Source organism: Anarrhichthys ocellatus, unplaced genomic scaffold (genome assembly GCF_004355925.1).
Source record: "Anarrhichthys ocellatus isolate YVR2014 unplaced genomic scaffold, GSC_Weel_1.0 scaffold49, whole genome shotgun sequence".
In the NCBI taxonomy this organism is placed as follows: Eukaryota; Metazoa; Chordata; class Actinopteri; order Perciformes; family Anarhichadidae; genus Anarrhichthys; species Anarrhichthys ocellatus.
In genome coordinates, this window is record NW_022280079.1 from 41,801 (window position 1) to 57,131 (window position 15,331).

Below are 15,331 nucleotides of genomic sequence, written 5' to 3' on the forward strand. Positions count from 1 at the left end.
CTTACCACAGTTTAGATTACCAGCAAAGTCTAAAATAGATTGGACAAACAGGCTCCCGCAACAAGTACTGTACCTGTGTTTTCGTGATCTGCTCATGTGAAGGAGCAATTTGGAGTTAGCATGCCTGAGGTGTGAGTGTGAGTGTGTGCGTGTGTGTGTGTTACCTGGTCTGCCAAGGAGGTCGACAGCATGCTCATTAGTTCTCTCTCTGCAGTCAGCCTCCACATCTGCTCCCATTTCAGCTTCCGCAGACGATCCAGGAGAAGCAGAATTACCCCTGGAAAGCACACACGCACGCACGCACACATATAGTAGCTTAAGAAACAGAGAGATTAGTATCTAGCTGCCTGGTAAAGATGATAAAGTCCCATCATGATGCTCTGAATCACACCCTTGTTTTTCATTGTTAACTTTCTCCCACAACAAACAGGAAAAATCAAAAACAAGAACTGTTTCTTTTCACTTCCCTGGCTAATAAAAGAATTCCAGGCTGCTACAAAGAAAATCAAGAAGCCAATTTTGAGAGGGAGAGACATGGCGAATATATTTTTTGCGAATTGGACCATTGAACCATCTTTCACAGCCCACTGTGCTCATCTGTTGCCCCGGCCACAAAGCCGACCAGCCGCAGCTAAACTGGAGGTTTTCTGTCAAATTGATGTTCTGTGTGAATGCAACACATGCCTTTCTGTTTCTGAGATCTGCTGTTCAGTCACACTGTCAGGAAGTTTAAGAGCAGAACACTGAACCGTCACAAATCAAGAGTGTTCAGGTGTGTCTGCTGTAACATTCACAGAGCTGTTTGTTTTGGGCTCCAGATCCAAACAGCACAGAGAGAGCTATGAGTCTCCTGAAGGAAATGACCTGGAGGAAAAATATATAGGCAGGGGAAATGAATAACAATGTGTAATGGAACCCAATCAATTTCACAATCATCTTTTGGAAAATGTTTTTCCATAAAACTGATAATGAGCCTGGTGTGTGCCTCCATCTTTCATCAATGCACTATGTTATTGCAAAGGAAGAAGCTGCCTCACTGCTGTTCGGCTTTGAAATGAAATGATCAGATAATACAGAATTAAAAGTACTTAGACAGCAATCAATTGTTTTCCTATCACAGATGGTAATTAAAAATGATATTAATCAAATTCTTTGTTTATTGTGTCTGTTTTAGCAAACTGTTTACACTCACTGAAGAGAAGTCTGTTACTATAACTATACATACGTACATGATACTACACATGAATGATTTAAGACAGGGGTGTCAAACTCATTTTCACTCTGGGCCACATCAACATCATGTTTCCCTCAAAGGATCGGTTGTAAATGTAAGACGGTGTAAATGTAACTACTCCTAGCATATTGTTAAATAACTGTCTCTGCATTTGATTATTGTTTATTCAAGTGTTAAATTATTGAACATGCAGTTATATAAATGTAAAATATATTTAAGCACATTTCTGTTATTATAACTTTAATCCTTTTAATTTAGGGTTAAGAAACCCACATTACTCTATCAAAGATCAAACTATTAAAGAAAATATCAAAGATAAATATCAAACAAGTTATTACAATAACTTTGTTCAATGCTTAAAATCCTTTCAAGGGTGCGTTTGCACAATCCCACGTGAAGTATTTCATGTGTTTTAAAGCCACGTTTAAAGTAGTCTTCAATGTACTCACAATACATTTCATGTCAAGTGTACAGTAACCAGCCAAAGAGCTGCTTCTATGACTTTGTTTAAGTATCTCATAACTTCGACTTTCTATCTCATAACTTCGACTTTCTATCTCATAACTTAGATTATGGGGATATTTTTATTATCAAGTCTAACTTTACATTTTTTTATTTTTTTGCTGGCGGATTCGCGGGCCACATAAAATGACGTGGCGGGCCGGATTCGGCCCGCGGGCCTAGAGTTTGACACCCCTGATTTAAGAGGTGCTGGACCTTTACATGATGTTATAGTGTGTATTGTTAACATGTTATCAATATTTTATTTTTAAATATCACATTCATCGCCCACAGCAGTATATCGCAACAACCCTAGTTTCAATTCTATACTGCATTTTACTAAATGGGCTGCTCAAGTGAAGCAATCTGATTGTTTCTCAGCTGTGATATAAGTCATACATACTACTGCTTTGACATTGATTTCCCTTTGTACTTTCAGTATCACTCCCTGTGAGCAAAAAACATTAGACCAATGTGTTGTCATGGTTGCTTAGCGACACGGGGATCACTTCCGCCAACATGGAACAGGTTACAGATACAACAAAGTTGGCAGCTAAAAGCCACTCCGCAATGTAATCATTAAAGGTTAATCTCCAGAGAATCACATGCTAAATGATATGCATTGCTATGATTGGTAAATGGACTGTACTTGTGTCGTCTTTTCGAGTCTTTCCAACCACTCAAAGCTCTTTAACACTACATGTCATCATTCACCCATTCACACCCTGATGACAGGAGCTACCATGCAAGGTGCCACCATACACACACCGTAGGCACAGCTATGGGAGCAATTTTGGGGTTAAGTGTCTTGCTCAAGGACACATCGACATGGACTAGCCAAGCCGGGGAGCGAACCACTGATTGAAGGACGACCCGCTCGACCACTGAACCACAGTCGCCCCCACCTCTCTGAAAAGAGGAGGTTTGAAAGACTCACAGTAACCACTGCCTCTGCAGCACCCCAATCTGATGGGTGTTGACACAAGAGATATTATGGCCTTAAGCGGTGTGAAACCTCTCTGCAGAGCTTTTGGCAACCAAAACTCAGGGTGCAGAGAAAATGGAGAAACATCCTTGCCACGCCAAGTAGCACAGCTCCACCTAAAAAATAATGGCAAGTCAAGTAAAAGCAGTTATCGAAGTCGTCCGACGCTGTACCATTTCTCATTGGTTGCACAATAGATGGCAACATACAAATCAAAGCTGCAAGCAGCGATGATGGGACTTATGAATTTCTCAAGCATATCGAGTTTGGGCCAGATATGAGCAAGTACAGTCGAGTAACATCAGTTTGTTGTTTAATACAGATAAGTGCCGTGACAATGAAAAAGGTGGAGCTTCTAGGGAAGAAAATGATCTCCCATATCCCTCCACACAAGGAGAACTAGGGGCTCTATTTCTGCTATTTCTTCACACCAAAGAAAAAAGGGAGGCACTGTTGGTCTCGCAATCTTGCCTTTATATTAGGTTGAGGTTCAGGTTACTTATATTTGTACCCGTATAGACTTGGTTTGCAATAGAGGCCGAGGCATCCATCTCGACACACATTACAATCAACACAGACAACAAGGCTACAAATCAGTCAATCACTAAATAAAATACATAAGTACACAAACGTTGTTTCTATAGCATCTGTGTACTGTTGCTATAATTTGTCCACCTGAGTGATGGCTGCTGGAACAAAACTGTTTTTATACCGCTTTTCTCTACACCGTGGGACTATATACCTCCGTCTAGAAGGAAGAAGCTGAAACTCCCTGTGCAAAGGGTGGGAGTCGTCCTTTAAGGAGCCGGTTATCCGTTGTAACAGTCTGGTGTACAGGGACTCTGGGTTAAGCTGTGACTCACCAATCAGCCTGCTAGACCATTTCACAATTTGATACAGAGTTTCTGTTCTTTAAAGATAGGTTTCCAAACCATGACACCAAAGAAAAAGATAAAATCGATTCAATAAAAGCACGGTAAAATAAGGTCATCATGGTTTTGTCAATGTGGAAATAGGACAGTTTCCTCAAACAAAAGAAACGCTGGTGCCCCTTTTTGCACACGGCTACACAGTTTTCTTCAAAGTTCAGTTTTGAGTCAATAATTTTCCCAAGATATTTGTAAGATTACACACATTCCACCGTCTGACTCTTAATGGATATGAGTTCATGTGTGTGGGCTCTTCTAAAATCAATTGTCATGTATTTGGTTTTAGATATGTTTAACTGAAGATAGGACTCCTCACACCACTTCACAAAGTCGTCGATGACGGGGCCGTGGCTGGTCTCATTGTCCTGGAGCCGATTAACAATAACGGAGTCATCTGCATACTTTAAGATGGTCCTATTTTCATACCTGCTCTGACACATAGTTGTGTAGAGGATGAATAATATGGGTGAAAGCACACATCCTTGTGGGGAGCCAGTGGAGGAGCAAACTTGGTCAGACAGAATTCCATTTACCCTCAGTCTTTGTGTCCTATTAGTTAAAAAGTCAGGAATCCAGCCCACAAGATTGTGACTGAAGTCAAATTGTTCTAAAAGCCTACTGGTTAAAATGTGGGGTTGAATTGTGTTAAAAGCAGAGGAGAAATCAACAAATAGAAGTCTAACATGAGATCCATTTCCCTCCAAGTGTTTAAAAAGTAAATTAAACAAAGTGACTGTGGCATCTTCTACTCCTCTGTGTGGCCTATAAGCAAACTGAATGGGATCAAGTGCTTGCTCAGTTTTCCTTAAAGTTTCTCACCTTACCAGTTAGAGAGGATGTAATTGCAGCAACAGCCAAATCCCTCATTTACACCAAGCCGTAACAAACTCATTTTGGTAAAGAGTTATTTCTCCTAAGGCGTTCTTCCCCGTTGTTAATTGTGGCACCTACGGTTTGTGGGCTGGTGCATGTTGTCTGCTTGTGAACCTTGGCGTCACAAAGGAGTATAGACTACATCAGCTGTACGTTGTGGCTGTACTTTACAGGTTTTAATGACTGAACCCAGTTGATCGCTTGGTCTGGATTTTGTAACTGTGTTTCCTGAAAACTGAACATTAGCAAAAGGCATTTATTTTCCCGCTTTACAGACTTTACAGGAGAAGAGACAGACATAAACAAGAAAACTAGTTTTGCTGTTTGCATTTTAAGTCAAAGTCAATTACATAAAAAATTGATAATTTAATAATAATTACATGTCAATTCTCAATAACTATCAGCATTTGTATACATTCACAAGTGAATTTCACACTATAAGCAAGCTGTTTCTGCAAAAATAGACCCATCACATAGACACAGTCTGCTTTTGTGAACAGTGGCAACTATAGTGGCATTAAAATAGCTCTGACAGCCAGTGCAGACAGATAGATAGATAGATATCCTTCTGGGCCCGAGTGAGCCCCATTTGGGGTTCGAGCGAGACCGTTTAGCGTGGCAGCGTGTCGTAGAATGCACTTCTCAGAAACAAATATAATGAATGCTCCACACATATTATATACCGAATTAACGAAGAAATTCTGGGCAAAAACATCATATCAGCCATTTTACACACTGCAAACACAATTATACACCAACGCTCCACCGCAGAATAAACCATAAATGCTTCGTACCTTGAGACGAATCATGAAGAAAAAGGATTCATATTCCGTTTTTGCCGGCTAAAACACTGTTGCTACGTATTTCCTGTGTTTTTTACAGTGTTCCCTGGAGAAAGGGGGGTCAGACAAGGCTGGGGGACCGTGGGGGGATGCCGCGTTTCTGTTTTTTTCCTCTAACGATTCTGTCAATCAAACCCATGTTACCACCCCTGTATTCATGAGACTCTGACGCGTCTAAAGAGGTGCCATAGTCTGGGATTGGCCAATCATAGGCTCACAAGGGCTTCACATACACACAGGCAGACAAGAATTGATCCATGGTTCACAGACACAGAGAGGGGTTAGAGAGGCCTCAGGCTCTCAAAATGATGCCAAACTGCTGTATTTTGGATAGATTGAATAATATTAGAGATAAAACAAGTGAAATATATAGTTATATAGTATATAAAAGTACAATGGAACAGCTGCTTCCAAAATGACAAATCAGCTAGACCTCCCTGTACTAAACCTCTCTTAACGTTTTTTTGCTCCACTTTATCAAAGCAAAATCTTTTTATACAGCCTTCTGACATGTTGTGCTATGATTTGGGAGAGTTTTTAGCTTTCACCTGCATCATTAAAAAAAGATATTCATGCTTTCAGTGCTTTTCTTTCGGGCGAACCTGAAACTTTTCAATTTGAGCTGTGTGCCACCTTCATTCACTATTAAACAGGAACATATACACAATATTTACACATCTGCACACATCTCACAAGTGTTACCTGTACTATACCATCAAAATTATTAAAATAGACCTTGTACTTACAGATTTATAGTCTTTTGGGTATGGTAATGCAACTTTCGAGCAGAAGCCTAAAAATAGGGCTAGGATTATATATACTTTATTCATCCCGCATGGGGAAATTTCTTCGCAACAGCAGCAAAAAATATACTAAGCAATCAAAGTGACAAATAAAAAATGCACAATATATACAATAAAATAACAGAATAGAACATATTAAGTAAAATAAAAAAATGCACAATATATACAATGAAATAGAATAGTATTCATTGAACTAACTAGATAAACTAAACAGTAGTGCAAAGACAGTGTAGCAATGTTGTAGTCAAGTGAATGATGATTTGGCCAGAGGTGATTTATTGTAAAGTCTTATTGCAGTGAATGTTCTCTTGTATCTGTCCTTGTGACAGCGTGCAACGCAACCACATTGGAAGTTTTCTGAGATCTTCCTTAAGCTGGGTCACACTTTGAATATTTTGCAGCACTCTCCAAAATATTTATTTTAGCATGCATACTTTAATATAATTATCATAAGTATGATTATAAGTACGCAACTGGGACATAGTTTAAATGCTAACATGCTAACATTACGTCCTTCTGTACTCACCAGTGTTGAAGCCTCTGCCCAGAGCCGGCCAGGGTCGATGGTTTTTCCACAGGTTCCCCAGGTACCAGTCACTCTGGTTCTCCACCAGACCAAGAACCTGCTGACCTGAGAACAGCATCACATCACAACACAATATCATTTTTTTTCACATCCTCCACATCTTCTTAGTTTCTCTGTAGCTTTCATTTGTTTAATTACAATTCACTGAAGACTACATTTCAGCGCTATACTGTACTTGTATGGCGCTTTTCTATTCTTCCAACCACTCAAAGCACTTTAACACTACATGTCATCATTCACCCATTCACACCCATTCATACACTGATGACAGGGGCTACCATGCAAGGTGCCACCTGCCCATCTGGACTAACTAATCATTCATACCCATTCTTACCCAACGGCAGGAGCAATTTTGGAGTTAAGCGTCTCAGCTTAAATAAAATTTACTAAAATTAAATTGGAGAAGAAGGAAGTTTTGCTTCTTTAACTGCCGTTTGAATGAGTCCTCATTGCATCTTTCCAACTCTCATAAAATACATGTAAACCTGTTTTTGGTTTCGGATTCATTTCGCCAGGCCTGGGGTGTTCCATTTGACTCTTTGTCTTTAAGGGGGGCAACAGAATCCAGGACAGTCTGACAGATGTGATTAAAAAGGGAGACCAGCTCCTCTAAATTAAAATGAGGATTAAAGGCATTAACAAAAGCTGTGGTTAGACATGTGAAGTATGAATAACTTGTAGAAGATGGAATAAAACCACTTTGTGATCAGACACATAGATATCCTTAGTCTCAAAGTTATCAGGGCTGAGACAGCCATGTATATGTGATGATAAAAAAGTCTAATTTATTAAAAGTAATAAAATCCTGTGATAAAAACGACTTACTATTTAGAGATCTGATATTTAAAAGGCCAAAACTAACAGGCTTACAGTCAGGAGCAGGAGGTAGCAGAGGGACTGTAAGTAAATAGTTCTGGTTAGCACCAGAGGGGTTTGACATAGAGCGTGCTGCAGCGCGTCTGTGATGGGAAGTGATGGTGGTTATAGGAATGAGTTTCTCGGTCCTGTTTATGAGAGCTGAATGGACAAGCCTGTGCTCATTCAGACAGACAATATCTCAGCTCTGTTTCATATCAACCATCAACGAGGGGCCTGGTAACTGAAGTCCCCGGGGGAAGCTCAGAGGCTATGGAAATGGTCTCGACCAGAATTGGCGTCTCTGAGGGGATGCATCTTCCAGGCAGACTAAACTCTGTGGCAGATTACCTCTTACACTTGAGGCGGCTGAGTTAGGAATGGAGGTTGCACCCTCAGATGGTGCAGCTGATTTGGGATGGATACAGGCAGGCCCAGGTGAACCTATTCGCCTCAGAGTGCACGACTCATTGTCTCTGGCTTTCCTTGGCAGAGACCAATGCCCCACTTGGGATGGATGCTCTTGTCAGCATTTCAACGTGTGACAGAGTCCTCTTTGGCCCCCCCCAGGTATCCATGAAGGATATGATTGCCCTACTTCAACTCTTGGTGTGACCATTGGTGGAGTGGTCACTTCTGACTGACCTTGAGCTCTCAATTCGTGAGACCTTGCAGACTGCAAGGGCTCCTTCCAAAGGAAAGGGAATAGAAACTGTTGGCCAGTGTTTTCTTTATGGTGCAGCGACAGGGTTAGATCCAGTCTCATGCCCTTTGCAGGGTCTACTGCTGTACTTGCAGTATCTTTTGAAGCTGGCCGGGCTGCTTCAACCTTAAAGGGTTCACGTGGCAGCTGAATCTGTAAACCATGGCCACATTGATGGAAGGTCAGTCAGTGCGCATTACTGGGTGACAAAGTTCTTGTACCCCAGCAATGTCAATTAGGCCATAGAGCTGGAGGCATACCATTTTCCCCCAATTAGATCGTACCTGGAGGAAAGGTCCAATTGGTTGTGTCCATTTCGGGAGTTGCTCTTGAATATTGAGCTTTAGGTGGTCTGAGCAATTTTTTTCTGCTACAGTGAGAAAAACAGAGGTCGTGCACTATCTAACAGAGGCTCCCTAACTGAGCGGTTGAGACAATCAAATAGGCTTATGAGGTAGCAAGTGAATCTACCACCTCAGGTGAAGGAGAGGAGAGGGCAGGTAGGCTACACGTCACGCACATGACTTGGTTTACATAAGATCTCGATCTGCATGGAGCCACTGGCAGTCATCCAGTAATTCACAAAAAACCATAGTCACATCCCTAACGTCTGCCTTGAGAGAAAGAGAATAAAGATGAGACTAATGTTCCATCAACATCTGGAAGAACAATTGATGTACCAGAAATTCTCAAATAAAAGCCAATATTCACACATTAAGTTTAAGATAGCTGGAGGTTTGGCCAGCATATACACATAAAACCTGTTTCAAATACAGGCTGGGCAAAAAAAAAAAAAAACTATCTCAGCATAACGCAGATTTCCACGGCATTAATTCCATCAGTACAACAACATAGTTTTGTCGGTCTCACCACTCGTCTACTTCTCTTTTAAGGGAATTGCTATTTCCTAGTGCTAGACTCACATACTGACTAATATTAGCTTATCCCAGATATATCATATCAGCATACTGTATGTCACCCAATAAATTATAACAAATTGCATTGCAGAAGTGTCAAAGAAATAGTGATTTAGAAACAGTATTTTTTCCACCAGAGAGCAACAGCAACTGTAAAATATCACACTCAGGCCACAGCTTGCTCACTATTTAAAAAAATATATATATTTTATGGAACAAACATGATTCATGTTACGTTATATGTTTATGAAAGAAAACTAATATCAGTGGATACATAATCTTCATCAGATTTTATAAATATTGCCATTCAAAATTCCTTCTTATCACTTGTTTGATGTGTGTTAAGTTACAGTCATTAAAACTTCCTGCCAATATTTCATGTTAAGCCTTCCAAAAAAGGGGATACTGTACCGTTTAAAGCCACTTTGCTGTCAGTAAAACAAACAAACAATGGTACCAAAAAGATTTACAATTCAACGTAATTAGGAACAAATGTCTGTCTCCAACAGAGTCCAAATAAGGGCCTGGTGGTTTCTGCAGTTTGGGTAAATAAAGGTCGCTATTTGAGAATGTATGGTAATCACATTTTAGGGTAGCAGCTTTTAAAACTTACGATGAACTAAATAAAAAAAAAATGAAACAAGCTGTACTTGTTGCCGTTGGTTCTGTCTTGAGATAACGAGATAATTAAGTCGTAATCTGCAGCTAAGCAGCTTTTTTCAGCTTCCCTACAGTATGGACAGTAATGGAGGGTGGAGGGGCCCAATGGCAGACACTTCAGGGTCAACTGGTTCAACACTGAGCCAGCAGAAACACAATCCCTTCATAAAGTACGGTTTTATGTCTGAGTCAACAACAAAGGAGAGAACTGCCACCTCACAAATGGCCTACCACATCAATAGTTAATTCAAGGTTGATTTCAATGCTCAACAGTACAATCAATTTAACGAATTGAGCTACTAGACAAATGGTATAAAGACAGGAGAGGATAGATCCAGGAGATGAGGGGATGAGAGGGGAAGGGATGTAACGTAGGCTTCAGGGCGAGAGATTATGGAAGGCAAGCTGGGCAGAGATAAAGGTCGAGGAGATGGGCATTAAGGAGGAGATAGGAGCCTGAAGTGTAGAGGTGGCAGCTTTAATGAAGGCTGTAAGGAAGATTAATGAGAGCTCATTGGAGCAGGCAGCAGAGAGCAAGCACCTCCTTTAGAAAGGCTGCAAAATAAAGAAGAAAGATCTGCCATCAAGGTGATGACTAAGCGGGACAATTAGAGTTCAGAAACTAAACCGTGCTCCTTTTATGGGGACAAACTTCACAGGTAATTCTAAGAAAAATGCCTGTAAGCTGAATGCGATTGTCAGCAGAAGTGGGAAGAACATTTGTTCTGTTTATATTCTACTCCACACGTTATTATGGTTAAACATCTTTGATTGAAATTGAGCAGTAAACCTGTGCGATTAATTATAGTTAATGACAATTTAATCATGTTGGAATTCCCAAAAATATGTATTTAACACCAGCAGAATCACAGGCCTTTTTTTATCCAGGCTGAATGATGAAAAATAGTTAAAGACCCAGTATGTAAGATTTAGGGGGATCTCACTATGCTTTCATTAGCATATAATTACCTGAAATTAAGAATCATGTTTTCATTACCTTAGTATGAGTCCTTTATATTTACATATAGCACCCCCATGTTTCTACAGCAGCCCAGAACGGACAAACCAAACACTGGCTGTAGAGAGACTTTCATGTTCCACCTGAAGTCCAACACGCTTGTGAAACTGCAGTGTCGTGAGCCGCAGAGCGGAAAAGCGTGTAACCGCCAGCCGCATTCTGACTTTCACTGATCCTAAAATAGGCGAGGTGAAGGTCCTGATGATTCCTCAGTGTCACCACGGTTTTGCACTTAGCGGCTCATGTTACTGTAGTGTTAGAAAGAGAGGGGTCTTAGTTTTGCATACATATATATATATATACATATATATACACATATAGACATATTCATTTATCAGCATGATTGGCTAACAAGGGATAAGATAGAGGCCTTTGTACTTCTGTTTTTAAATGTGGTATGCAAATGAAGTTGATTTCAGTTCTTTGAAGCTGCACTAACTGGTATTTTGTGGCCACTTGCGGGCATGCAACACATCCACTAACATATGAGCAAATTGTTGCCTTTTTACACATCCAGCAGACACAGACCAACATTATCGCTCATTTAAGGTCATGTTTGTGTCACCTGATGAGTGCAAGTCCAATCCTCTTCTCTTTTACCACAGTTTTTCAACTCCTGAGGGAATATCAGCCACTTCAGCTGCTAAATGCTCCACTATGTTCACCAGCTAGTCTCTGACTGTGTCTGTCTTGTGAAAAGTGGCTTTATCCGTTATTTCACTAAAACCAGCTGCATGCTGTTGGGAATTAGGTTGTTGAGAGCTCAGTTTGAGGGCGGAGAAAAACGAAACAATAAGCTGAAAGAGGGTAAAACTCTGTGGAGCCGAGGGGAACTGAAGACTAGTTGATAATTCTGGTGTTTGTCACTACAAGCAACACCTTTCGCATTACACACACACACACACACACACGCACACACACACACACACACACACACACACACACACTTTTAAACCAGTAGAAACTGCTGTATTGTTCCTTTTAAATGACCACAGAGTATGAACACATTAAGCCTAGCGGGCTGACTCAATCCTCACATCCACAATGAGAAAAACTGAGAAGCAACTGACCGTGAGCCCTCAACTATCCTTTTCTCAAAGAACAGTTGGTTTCCAAGCCAGAGAGCCATGCCGGGCAAGAAAAAGGATGAAAAATCAATATAGCTCTACTCTGATTCAACAAAAAGAAGGAAAAGAACAGCTCTGGTTTAGAATATCTTCAAGAAAATAGCCCATCAGAACAAGGTGATTCTTCACACTGTTCTCTATATTCAAACCACACTGTCGGCCACAGCCATTGCATCAGCGTTCAGAATCTCCAAACAGATTCATTCACATTACACTGTTCAGTTACTATTGATCTTGTAATTTACCAACTGGCTATCTGGTCCGTGAGTCCCTGAAGGATCAAAGCCAATACCTGCTATTCAGCAATTACAGTCTGGTTAGAATGCATTACAGAGTTGGACATGATACTATGTAATGTATGCATGTCCCACTAAGCAAAGTCCTCAAACAGCTAACCCCAGGCCATCCAAAATCTATTTTCCAGCATGCGGCTGGCTGAGGGGGGGGGTGAGCAGTTCTTAAATTAGCTGTGGAGAGGTACAAGGAGATCAGTGGAAGTCGTTCCTGCTGAGTCAGTGGTGCTGATACCAGTAAAGATGAATGCCAAGGTCAGCAGGCCCAACACACTCTCCTCACTCCACCATTTCATCCTCCCAATGCAGCTCACATGGAGCTCTGATTAAAAAGCTCATCAGGAGATACATCCAACTATTGAACATGTGAGACATCATGGTCCGCACTAGGGCCGAGCCATACGTGGAATTGTGATGATATGATGATATTGTTTTACAAAATCCTGTTGTGCAAATTCATGATTTCAAGTTATTAAAACTAAGAAATTACCACTTAAATGTTTTTTATTGTGTGGTTTTGGTTTTAAACTAGGTGATATACTGTGTATACCATATTGAGCCACATTTAAGATGACACTTTCTTCTGGAAATGATCTTTGAAAAAGTAGGGGTTGTATTATATTCCAGAATTAGACTATTAGGTAGTCATTACATCAGATATTCCATTTCAACGGAGAGTACCAGTGCAGCACCGACTTCTCTTGAAATTGTTGCATACGAGTTATTTTTATACTTATTCTTGCCAAGCTAGTCTGTTGATAGTGTATTTTAGTCAACCATAAAATGGCTTTTGTAAGCCCAGTTTACCCAACAGGAGTTTCTGAGGCTTGTATAATGTGCTCTGTGCCACGAAGGACAGAAATTCCCAAGGAGTGAAAGGACTTAGCCACGATTTATTAGCTCCTGACCCTAACCCTTAAACACCAAATTCAAAATTGTGAACTATGAACATAAACTAGTTGATTTGAACTCTGAGCAGTAGCTCTTGTGAAATGTGAACTTGCACAACACTGTATATCTTCACAAAAAGCTGTGCGCATCAATGGCCTACTAATACGTTGTGTCACATGTCTCACTCATAGACAGGATGCCCCAGTAATAGCTAATTTGTCTGCAAATCTGTAGATATTAGTGCATTTCCATCTCGAGGATGTTTGGTAGCTTGTTCCAACAACCAAGACATGCATGTTTGTAGATAGAAATGAGGCAGTAGCTTTTCTGAGTTGTTGCTCAAAGTCTATGGCTCATGTGTCTCAGGTTGCTGTCTGACTGCTAGTGTCACTGTCAACCAACAACAGAAGAAGTTTGTTCTCCATCTACACAGTGAACTAACATCATTCTGACTGGTTAATGCACAAACATGGGGCACCTTCATGAAACCACACAATAGAAAACATACATTTGTCCCTTTTAGATACTTTCTCTCTCAAAAGAGAGTAGAGGAAATATCCTTCACACAGCAGATCTGTATGCCGTAGCAGAAAACAAGCTAAACAAAGCAATTTCCTTTAAGTTCAGGGTTTCCCCTCGGCTAGAGAAGGGATGTTAACCCAAGTAAACACTCATTCTACCACCGACCACCACTTCTGTTCTCAAATTGAACACGCTAAAAGAGTCTTTAAATATCTATCAATTCCTTTTCCAAATATGAATCACTTCTGTTGTGCTGTTCATTCTGTACAGATGACATCTATCACACTTCTGTCCATCCTGATAGATCAGGGGTCCCCAACTGGCAGACCGCGGTCCGGATCCGGACCCAGACGCAGTTGCATCCGGACCCAGCATCTCAAACCGATAGATAAGTTGGAAATATACATACTTGAAAGCGAATTTATATTTTAACCGGCACATGTTATTCAGCCGTTACGGTACTTGTTCAGCGGTGCAGGAAACACACCGACCAATGCGGTGTAAATCACATCACGTGATGCAGCTCAGCCAATCAAATATGAGTATTCTGACACGTTTCCTGATTCGAGTGAGGTTTACACACAACGTGACACACGGGGGAGAGACGAGGAAAGAGAAAGAAGAGCAGGACTATTGCGCTGATCAGAGAAGTTATCTCACATGACGTTCTCCAAAAAGAGAAACGTGTTCAGAGAGAATATAATTTATAAGCAAGAATGAACAGACTCTTATATGTTAATTATTCCCACAGGCAGTTAAAACCAGCATGTCTCATATGTTCAGAAACCGTAACTATTGATAAAAGCAGCAAATGAAGCGACACTACGAGACAAAGCACAACTCTTTGAACAAACGTACCCACTCACATCTAAATGAAGACACAGAAAATAAACCTGAGAGCCCAAAATGATCAGAATCATAACTCATGAATTCACTGTCCAACAATGATGTTAACAGAGAGAATAGAGATAAACAAGTGTTAATAACCACAGATAAAGTCCATGCTCACTGATTTATACAACTTTCATAATTCACTTTTTAGGCCCTTGAGGCCTTGCTGATACCCTGGACAGAGTGCAGAGCCTTCCATCTCCAATTACACTATTCCCCAGGCCCTTCCCCATGGTCCTCTGTCCATCTTTGCTGCTCATGTGTTTTTAACATTTAGAAAGCCAGCGGTGACCAGAAGCCCAGGAAACGGTCAACTAGCAACTGACAGAATGGGTAAACATGTTATGTCTGTGGGATTTGGAAAAGCCAGATGAGACATTTCAGTGCAGCTGTTCTACACAACTGTTACTTAATGGTGCCTTAGTCTATAGCAGTATTTCTCAAACTGTGGGGCGCAGTGGTATTACAGGTGGGGCGCAGGGGGAAATGCAGATTTTTTTTATTTCAAGAACTTTATTGAGAACTTCACATATTACAAAAGTACAAAGTACACGGACATAAAACTAAGTCATTAATAAATACATGGAGAAATGCCTGTACTTTCGTGTAAATGTTTACGTTACGCCGTTAACAGGTTACGCTTGCGCGACGGCCAAGATTCTTGGCGACTCACATGTGTAGCTTAGTGTGCTTCCCTTCGC

The 15,331-nt window shown here is 40.7% G+C and overlaps 1 protein-coding gene across 2 annotated transcripts in view; it reads right to left on the reverse strand.

Moving 5' to 3' along the window:
- large1 (LARGE xylosyl- and glucuronyltransferase 1) overlaps positions 1-15,331 on the reverse strand; it is a 118,231-nt gene that overhangs the window by 36,890 nt on the left and 66,010 nt on the right. For both annotated transcript variants that reach the window (XM_031869872.1, XM_031869871.1), the window contains exons 7-8: positions 6,694-6,798; positions 165-277 (exon numbers count right to left, since the gene is read on the reverse strand). In XM_031869872.1, the coding sequence (XP_031725732.1) occupies positions 165-277; positions 6,694-6,798 (218 nt within the window). The remainder of the gene's footprint in view (positions 1-164; positions 278-6,693; positions 6,799-15,331) is intronic.